Source organism: Poecilia latipinna, unplaced genomic scaffold (genome assembly GCF_001443285.1).
Source record: "Poecilia latipinna isolate Pla-1442-1.1 unplaced genomic scaffold, P_latipinna-1.0 Scaffold538, whole genome shotgun sequence".
Lineage (NCBI taxonomy): Eukaryota > Metazoa > Chordata > Actinopteri > Cyprinodontiformes > Poeciliidae > Poecilia > Poecilia latipinna.
The window spans coordinates 297,143-307,642 of record NW_015113154.1 but is presented as its reverse complement, the minus strand read 5'-3'; the positions used below and the strand labels follow the sequence as shown (position 1 = coordinate 307,642).

The 10,500-nt window shown below is 40.0% G+C and overlaps 1 protein-coding gene across 1 annotated transcript; it reads right to left on the bottom strand.

Annotated features, from left to right (window-relative positions):
- Positions 1-1,697: 1,697 nt before the first annotated feature.
- Positions 1,698-7,078, bottom strand: LOC106952775 (keratin, type II cytoskeletal 8-like). Its single transcript, XM_015041111.1, has 9 exons — positions 6,588-7,078; positions 4,840-5,048; positions 4,358-4,418; positions 4,175-4,270; positions 3,900-4,064; positions 2,704-2,829; positions 2,293-2,513; positions 2,154-2,194; positions 1,698-2,035 (listed from the first exon to the last, which is right to left on the bottom strand). Exons 1-9 carry the CDS (start codon positions 6,996-6,998, stop codon positions 1,764-1,766), a joined length of 1,602 nt encoding a protein of 533 aa, XP_014896597.1. The 5' UTR covers positions 6,999-7,078; the 3' UTR covers positions 1,698-1,763.
- Positions 7,079-10,500: the final 3,422 nt, after the last annotated feature.

The following is a 10,500-nucleotide window of genomic DNA, read 5'->3' as shown; positions in this document are numbered from 1 at the left end:
GTCACGGGTGTGCCCCGCTCTATTCTAAGTGAAGTACATGTGTAAAAATGGCTTTCAAAGATTTATTTATTTTTTTTTTGTACTGTCATTTTTCCCACCTGAGATGAACTGTTAGCGTCACTTCAGGTCAGATATAAATACCACTGCAAACCCAATCTGTTTACAAACTGTGGGTCCTCTGTGGGGAGGCGTTTTTGCTCAGTTAGGTCATTATTTTTTCCATGTCTGTTCCAGTGTCTGTCAGCTCTCTGTTAGCAAAAGCCAAACATTGGGTGGGATTTGGGCATTTGGCAAGTTTCCCGTTTCTGACTCCATGAGAGGTTGCATGACCTCGGGTGGGGCGCCTCCACCCATTATCCTTGCTCAAACCTGTTCCTCGATGGACTTTTTTTTTTTTTTACTGAAAAAGAGAAAAGATTATACTACTGAATTATACTTGGTCACATTTGGACAATCGCTGTCCCCTCACTTATCCCAGTTTTACTTGTATTTACCTGAATTTTTGATTACATTGCTTTATGAGAACTCTGGCTGGAAATCTAACTGTAAAAGGGTCTGACATCATTTAACAAGAAGCCATGACCGATCGTTGATTTTGCCACATAGAAATTTCTTAAGCTGATGTGCGTCAGGACCAAGGCAGGCTGGTACTCGACTGGTGTTACGAGAAAGAAATGATAGCATCCCTCGTATCCATTAGGTTTCTCTTTCTAACTCTGTTAATAGGTAAACGGGTCTGTGCACGTGTGTGTGTGTGTGTGTGATATGTACACATTCATCACACACACACACACACACACACACACAAACCATATGATAATGCAAAAATACCACTATGATGCTTCAAATGTTTTCCTACTGCTGCTGAGTGAAGCGCAACTAACCTTTTATCAATGTTTTTAATGCAGTGACTCAGAACAGAACTGAATGCATTGTTTTAATTCTTCCAGTGAAAACTGACTTTGTTGCCAACATATATATATATATATATATATATATATATATATATATATATATATATATATATATATATATATTATGAAATATGTTATGAAATATGTTAAATTTCCGTTTTTAAATGATCACGGAAAGAACTGAAGCTCCACATTACAGCTGTGCTTTATAGCACCGCCATCTGCTGGTTGAAAAGTGCCAGTGCGATTATCCCTTATTACTGGCAAAAACTGAATTTAAGATATAATACACTCTTTTTTTTTTCAACAAAGTTGCAGAATAGAAACAAAGGGAAAAAAAAACAGAAATGTAGAAAAATAGATAGTTTTTTGCTCTGTGAGGCAAGCTTGGCTGGAGTCTGCAGCTCCAAGGAAAAGCTTTGTGGAATTAGGTGACGCTTTGTTTGAGCAGGAGCTAAGGCACCCCCACCCAGATATGGAAGCTATCCGTACCAAAATGACTGCCACGGGAGACTCAAGGGTTTCTCAGACATGCATGAATAAGTGAAAGCAACACTCAAGGTTTGTGCTTGATGACGGAATAACATTATAACGTGACATAAAGCGAAAAGAAAAACGCAAAAAACAGATTTTGCATATTGTGCCCCCTTTAAAAACTTCATGGTTTGGAAATAAAGCTGCCTCATCCAGCATCTCTTATTGGAGAGAAAAAAAAAGAAGTTTGTTTATAGTTCTTGCATCAGAACTTAGTTTTCATTCATACAGTTTTAAAGAAGTGATCAATAGGTTGGGAAGATCTGCTTTATTTTTAGTCACCAAGATCAAAATCAGGAACAAATCAAGACACCGCTATTCAGCTACAGCCTCAGCTTCAGCTTCAGCCTCCACCTTCTCCTCCTCCTCCTTCTTCTCTTCTTCCTCGGTTACTCCTTGAGTCTCTTCCTCCTTCTCCTCAGTCTTGGTCACCACGGTTTCGGTCGTGGTCACCGTGGTGGTCTTCACAGCCCCGTCTTCGAGGGCAGAGGTCAAACCACTGCTTGACTTAATTGAATCAAGGGAAGAACTGGCATAGGATGGGATACGGGAGGTCTCCAGATTATAGGCGGCGTTATAGTTGAAGGCTATGTGGTAAGAAGAGAGAAAAGATTAAAAACCAAAGTGATGCTGTTTGCGTCAATGTGTAAGACGCTGTTTTTTTTTTTGTTTGTTTTTTTCCATGAAACCACAGCGTGGACTTACAAGTCTGCTGAGACACGCTGGTCTTGATTCCTGTTGCTAGCCTGTGGAAGGAATAGAAACCAACTTTATTTTTCACGTGGATGCAGTTCTCATTATCACCACCGGGTGGCGCATAAGCCATAAAGCAGCAACAGTTTACCTGATCTCCTCTCCTTCCAGCAGCTTTTTATAAGTGGCTATTTCAATATCCAGAGCCAGCTTCACATTCATCAGTTCTTGGTACTGGCGGACCTGCAGGGCCATGTCCTGCTTAGCTCTCTGGAGAGCTTCCTCCAGGTCTCTGATCCGCAGCTTGGCGTCCTTCACTGCCAGCTCGCCCCGCTCCTCAGCCTCAGCTATCTGAGCCTCCAAGTTGTTTCTCTAAGAGTGGGGGGACATAAACAGAGAGAGTTGAAGGAAAAGCAAAAGCTTATAGCCTTGAGAAACTGAAACAAAGTAGTCTCTGAATCGTGGACTTATAATTCAAATTAATGAGTATTTAAAAAATGTGAATCCAAAGTAAAGTAAAGTAAAGTAAAAAAGCAGACCATATTTAGGCTTGATTTATTACCTGAGCTTTAACCATTTCGATTTCAGACTGGAGCCTCATGATTCTGCGGTTCATGTCTGCGATTTCAGCCCTGGTTGACTTGAGATCGTTGTCGTATTTTCCAGCTGACTGTTGCATCTCTGCATACTGGAACACAGAAATTGTTTCATTAATTTCTCATTCTTTTCATTTTCACATCCGAAGTTTATTATGTTTTTCAGCTGCTTCTTCCGTCTCCGTTTGCCACTTAGAAGTACATAAATGGTAATTTCTTATGCTAACGGTCTGACCAGAGAGAGCAGAGCACGCTGGAGGCAGATAACAGCATGAAACCTGAAATAACAACACGCTCTCCGCCATCAGACTCACATCCTCCCTCCTTCTTCAGACTCCCCAGCATTCTCAGAACTAGTATCTTGAATGTGTACGGACTCCTTGCTCCACACCAGAACCACACTTGGGCTGCATAAAAAGTCTTACCTTATACCTTGGTCTTCATAGCATGATTTTGCACATATATCAGGAAATTGCCACTCAACATGACACTAACATTGCATTCCTAAATGGCAGTCAGCTTTGGTAATGTTGTGAAACTACCTCAAATACATGGAAGTCATCACAACTTGTTGTCCTTTTGCAACAACCATCCTACGAAAATTACTCTTAATGTACCAAATTCCCCAATGAATTTCATTTCATTACCCCAGTGAAATGTCTACACCCAGATATTGTCCTCAGGTCAGTATCTACCAGGGTAGCAGACATAATAGAACTGATCCCATGGGAAGAACAGATGGAGGCCACATATGACCACCAGAGGGATAAGCATGTAGATGTAGCCTAGCATGTTTCCAAGTCGGAAGGGGAGATTTCACTTTCCCAGGGTGGAGGTTAGGTGTAAGAGGGTAGGTAGCAAGGTAAATTCTGCTAGACAAAATTCTTGGAGCCTGTAGAGATACGATTTGTGTCAGTGTCACATGAAACGCTTCTGTCAGCTGGTGTTTGTAATAAAACAACATACGTGGATTGTTCCTAGTCTAGCCAGTTTTTAAATATGAAGAAACATTTAAGGAAGATTGTAAGACTGGTTATAAAAACAAACAACCCGAGATTTTTCAATCGACCTATACAATAATTACAAAAAAAATAAATAAACAAAACAATGCAGCTATGCATCAGTTAGGTTTCACGTTAAGTCATCATAAATCTTGTACCACCTTGTTCTGGTACCAGGATTCAGCCTCCGCTCTGCTCCTGCTGGCGATGTCCTCATACTGAGCTCGCACCTCAGCAATAATAGCGTCCATGTCAAGATCGCGGCTGTTGTCCATCTCCACCACAACAGATATGTCCTTGATCTGACTTTGCAACTCATTAATTTCCTACAGAAAATGATAAGATATTAAAAAAAAAAAAAAAAAAGCTGTAAAAACAGAACTTTTACTGTAGGGAGCCATTAATGTGGAACTGTGTGGTTATAACAGGTTTTTACCGCATCAAAGAGCTGCCTCAAGAACTCGATCTCATCTGAGAGCCCATCCAGCTTTGCCTCCAGCTCCACTTTGATCATGTAGGCTGCATCTGTGTCCTTCAAATCATAGCGTTTAATGGTGAATACCAGACAGTTTATGGAAATGTCCCAGTGCATTATTTTTTTAGGTAAATTTGCACAGACCTTCTTCATGAGGACAAAGTTATTCTCACACTCATTGCGCTTGTTGATCTCCTCTTCATACCTTAGAAAGCAGAAAAAAAGAGAACTCATGTTAACTTAATGTGTTGTGTTGCCAACACTGCCCTCAAACAAGTCATTGTGATCCAAATTAACAAGACATATAAAAACAAAGAGTAAACATGCCGTCGTTAGCATACTGCTTCAATTAACTGCAGAACATGAGTCAAAGTGGGGTTGAGTTTAGTGAAGTATCAGACTTACATTCTGTATTTCCAAATGCCTAATCTTAAATTACATGAATTGGCAATTGGTACAATTTCTTAATCGTTTTTTCATTCCCTCCCTTCCCCCTCTGGTTTTAAAACTTCAGGGTGATTAACACAAGCTGCACTAAAAGACTTTTGGGAAAGCTGGACTTTCCAGGACATGAGGGTGGAAAAAGAATCAAACCAGTTTAGTGTTTAAGCCGCAGCTCCACATACTTGTTTTTGTAGTCCTCCACCAGGCTAGTCGTCTGGTGCAGGTCGGAATCCAGTTTGAGTTTTTCATGACCCAGGTTGTCCAGCTGCTTACGAAGGCTGGCTATGTACGCCTCAAACATGGCGTCGATGTTGGACCGAGACGTGGTCTGCTCCTGCAGAAGCTTCCACTTGGTCTCGAGCATTTTATTTTGCTGTTCGAGGAAGCGTACCTGAAGACAACGAGAGCCATTGATTAAATTTGTGTTTATTCTCTCTCGTATGGCTTTCTTCCCAGTGCGGCACAACCAGACGCAAAGTTATCTGTCCTTTCAACCTGAACAAGTCCTTCCTGAGTTATGAACATGTCCGCTCAGCACCCCACTGGCTGATGATGCAGAAGTAGGAGTTATGGTCCAAAGCTAAACTTTAATGGCTATTATAATGTTATAAAAGAGTGAGATTTTGCAACCTATATTCATTTGTAAAAACACATACACTCTTTTTCTTTCATTTGTCAAAGAACAAATGGATAATTAATTAATATAAAGTCCAGGGATGACTCAAAAAAAAAAAAAAGCAATAAGTTTGACAGCTGAAAGACACTAAAAGTTTGCTTAAAAATATAAATTTTTCATAGAATGCTACAGTTAAACACAATGTGGTACTGTGTCCTAGGTGCCAATTGTGCAATGATTCTTTTCTGTCTGTAGGTGGAGTCAACATGATGATAGACACATGGTTCTGTGTGTACTCTTGTTGCTGTCACACTGGTCCGGGCAGCAAAGGGAGAGAGAGCTGTGGTTTGTGATCCAAGGAATTACTGCAGGCTTTATTTAAAATCCCCTTTCATTTTTGAGAGCCTCCTTGAATAAAGAAAACTACTATGTGACGCTGAAAAATTGCAACTCACTGAAGAATCTAACAAGTCCGTCGCAGAACACAAGCGTTGTTCTGTAAAAAGAATTGTCGTGTTTAATTTAGGAGGTACAACAATGATCCATTCTTCTTTCAGCATAAAAGCTTTCTTGGCCTCATAAAACAGGCATTGTTCAAGTTCCTTCTGCAAAGATTTACTGAACATCTTTAAAACAAGAGGCTTGTCTCTTGCAGCTATTTCTCAAATTACTTCCACTCCTCTCCGTTTATGGTTGTACTAGCTGTAACTGGGCTTTAAAAAAATAAATAAATAAATAAAACACAGGGAATTGGTTTACTCTTAACCAGTAAGTGAAACTGACCCCTGAAACTTTCTCTTCTGTAAGTGATTCTGCAGGGCATTTCTCAAAAACACTGCTGGATTGAGAGTGACTTTTCATCCTGAGCTCTTTGAGTGAACTTATTTAGGCCTCTATGCAGAACAAGTCATTTCCCCCAGATTTGTTCCACAAATATAATTTTAAAGAATCTTGTTCTGCAAGGCATTAATGTCCCAAGGCCGATCACCTGCTTTGGTGTGCAGAACACTCATTTCCTTTGCACTTCCTGAGTTTTTTTATTATCTATCCCAACAGTCAGGTCAACACAATGTGCATTATTTGTTTTCTGTTTCTGCTGTGGATAGAAACTTTCACTTTCTCTAATGTGTCCTGCCCTGACTGCTTAATGGGTCAGATTAATGGATCAAATTGCCTTACCATATTGTTGCAGATTAGCTCTACAACAGAGTGAAAGATGGTTTTCCCCCCTGTTATATAGACACAAAGGTTTCTTCTCCCTGAGGTTGTGTTGGTCCCTGACATTCTGCTACAGTAACCTCTTGAGTGACTGACCTTGTCGATGAAGGAAGCAAAGCGGTTGTTGAGGGTCTTGATCTGCTCCTTCTCCTGGACGCGGACGGCCTGGATGGTGGGGTCGATCTCCAGGTTAAGGGGAGCCAGCAGGCTCTTGTTCACAGTCACGGCGGTGATGGGGGCCGCCACTTCATTAGCAATACCCCCACCGAAGCCCACATGGCCGAAATCCCCTCCACCTCCTCTCAGTCCAAACCCCCCAGCAGCACCGACAGAAGCACCACTGCTGCCAACTCCTCCATAGGAGGAGCGGGTGGCGTAGCTCTGCCTGGCACTCCCCACGCCGTAGCCCCCATAGCCGGAGAATGAGCGGCTGCTGTAGCCCTGGGTGGGACCCCTGGAGGACGACACCGTGGAGAGGGCGGTGGTCTTTACAGCTCTGACAGACATGGTCACAGTGGGAGTCTGTAGCACCGAGGCGGTGAGAGAGGAGAAGAGTCGGGGGCCGATGGAGACTCTCTTGTCCTCCGTGGTATTTATCAGAGCAGGGGAGGCACCCCGCCGGGCCGCGATTGGCTGCAGTGAAGAGGAGAGAGCAAGAGGGGTAGAAGTGAGGCAATGTCAGGAAAGAAAATTACGTCATGTTACACATTTGTAGCAAATTAGAGACTCAAGTCACAAGAACAGTCAGAGCATTCTTCGTTTTACGGTTGTAATGCAAAAAAAGTCAAATTTGTTCAGATATTTGAAAAGGTGAACTTTCCATACTTTAGAAATAATTCAACTTCTAGAAGGTTTACGGTTGTTGACTGATGCCTGTCATATTTTATATCTATAAAAATTCATACCATTAAGAATCTAATTTTGCCACCATCTTATCCACTTCACAGCCTCTTATCATAGATGTGTCAGTGAAACTCGGCTGCTCAGTGTGATGTTGGTGCTGAGAAGTGACAATATGTCTCACAGTTGTGGAAGCAGCAGATCTACCCATTTACTTGGTGAATTTTATTCAAGGATCCTTGTCCAAAACAGTCACTAACCAAAGATATGAACCCATGTGTAAAATAGCGAAGTGCGCTACACTGACTAGTTTGGGATTATGGATGCATTTACAATTGGTCCAAGGAAAAAACTTTATGGTTCAGCCATTCTTCTGAGCACTTTTATTATCGATGTGTTTATATGCTCACTCACCAAGTGAATTCCTCCTATATCTGTGAGGTCAAAAACAAATACAGTCCAATCCTTCTTCCTATTACCAGACCCCACCTTAGTTTCAATGCAACCCGCCCATACAGCAAATTATAAAAAGACTGAGAAAACATTTTCCCTCACTCTCAATTTCAACTCAGTGCTAAATGTCACAGAGACAAAAGATTTCTGTACGGATTTTAGAAAGAAGTCGAGTTCAACACCTTAAGATCTCATGAAAGAGGAACCATGTAGAGTGGGATCAGTTTTACAAGTGCCTGCGTGTTATGTTCGGTACTGATACTAATCATTTGATTTATTAAGATAGAGGAGCAAGCAGTTCTGCCCAGCTTTTCACAACACTTCACACATTTAACACAAAACCTCAGATGTTTTTTTTTTAAACTGGAACACTTCCACTAAAACTCTATAATTACTTATCAAACAGTTTTCTTGCCAAATTGTGAGATAGTATCAATTTCATGTCTCAGCATTAAAAAAACTGTAAAAATGGTTTGATGACCTGAAATATTTAAGAATGACAAACAAGTAAAAACAGAAAACTGGATGGATGGATGAATGTGTGTGTGTGTGTGTGTGTGTGTGTGTGTGTTCATGTTTGTGTGTTATTGTTGCCATGGCGTCACGTATCTCAAATCTAAACAGCTTTCTGGGAAGACCTCACCGTTTTAAAAAGGTTTCAAATCTCATTGTGTGGAAATCCTGATGCATGTGTAGCTTGGCAGGTTTGTGATTCACGTTGCTGCTGCCAACTTTAACCAGAGCAGTCTCCTTGCCATTTTAACTCTTTGAATTGTGCACTGCAAAAACTTTTGCAAATGTACAACAATTGAAGTGGTCCTGTTAAAACAAAAAACAAAAAAAAAACAAAAGAAAAACATGTTTTGCTTGGCTATTCTCAAGGAGTGACGTAATTCTTCACAAAGGAGTTCTTGTGCTGAACTTGGAGAAGACCATATATGTACAAGTCAACCAACTTTTGTTTTTTTTCCCCCTTAAACAAAGCTACAGCTCACTGGGTTGAATATGAATAAGGTCGCTTTTCTCATCCTTGATACAATTCCTTATTTGATCAGGAAATCTGGGAACCCAGAGGGTAATTCGCAAACTTTATTCTCGAATCTCAGAGAAAGCCAAAGATGTTCTCCTGTGGAGAGCTGCTAAATGACACACCGAGGCAGGAATGTGCTGAGAGACACACGTACGTGCGACAAGTCAGACGGGAACAAAGGTGAGAAGAGGAGCTGGTGGGGTATATGAGAAGACAATTAGCAAAGATAAGAAAGAAATCTGTTTCACAACCACTGGCTGACTCACGGGGATCAGCAGGGGGAACTGGGTGGGATGCATGAAACTGCAAAGAAATGTCAACAGACAAAACAGTTCTTGGCCTTAATGCTTTATCGCTCCTGTCGTTTAATGCTTTCTTAAACATATATTTACATACTATAGCTCTGAGTAACTTTGAACTTAAATGTGTAGATGGTATTGAGCAAACTACAAGGATAATAGTGGAAGCTCAATGTTTGCAAAAAGACTTTGCTTGATTTTTCTGTTTTACCTCAAGTTTTCAAGTTTGACTGTTCATTATGTGCTGTTAGAAGCATATGTTGTAAAAGTTACTGCCTGCTTCACCCTAGACAAATAAAACACTCTGTCCCAAGTCAGGACAGAAATCTACACAACTTAAATACCATTTCATTGAGTAAAACAAACAAAAACAAAACTAAAATGTTGGGCCCTTTGCCAGTTCCTCAATCTATCACTCACCCACATGTTACTACTTCATCCCTGCTTTATTCTAACTTATATCTGTAAACAGAATCAGTTTGTATGCATGTGCTGAAATGCACAAGTTCAGCTCCAGTTAGTGTCAGCCATATAAATTATTTATTTGACTCATATAACCGAGTAACTTTAAAGTAGATGATGAGTAGGTTATTAAATCTTTTGTTGTCAAGGCTCAGATGAAACAACGACTAAAAACCAAGTATAGAAGGCGACTCTCAAAGGTTTACACATCCCTGTTAAAATCCCAGCTTTTGGTGATTAAAAAAAATAAATAAGTCATGACAATTTTAAAAAGCTATTTCAGTTTTACTGACATGTATATCATGTTAGGGTACATGTCAGCAAATTGGAATATATGTTCTGATGAGGCTCATTTACCATATTAAAAAATTAAATTTTGAAAGTATCTACCTTTAACAGGTACTAAACATACTTTTAATTGATCCCGCATGTCTGTGTTATAAATATTTGTATTGTAATATTTTAATTCTAAGTATTGCTTTCATAAACTCCCACATTTTTAATGAAATACAGTGAATTTGATTGACCTGAAATAAAGTTTTGCGGTAACACTTTATTTGAAGGAGTGTGCATAAGACTGACATGACACTGTCATAAACATGACAGAACACCTGTCATGAACATAAAGAAGTCTATATGAATGCTTATGACGGTTGTCATGAAGTGTCATTCGGTAAATAATGACACTTTTAATGCAAAGTTGCTCTAAAAGTTGCATTAAAAGTCCATTAAAAGTGCCAACTTTGCATGATTTTGTAAATTATGATAATTCAATGCAAAGTTGGACTTTTTAATGGACTTTCAACGCAACTTTTAGAGCAACTTTGCATAATTTTGTAAATTATGATAATTTAATGCAAAGTTGGACTTTTTAATGGACTTTCAATGCAACTTTTAGAGCAACTTTGCATTAAAAGTGTCATTA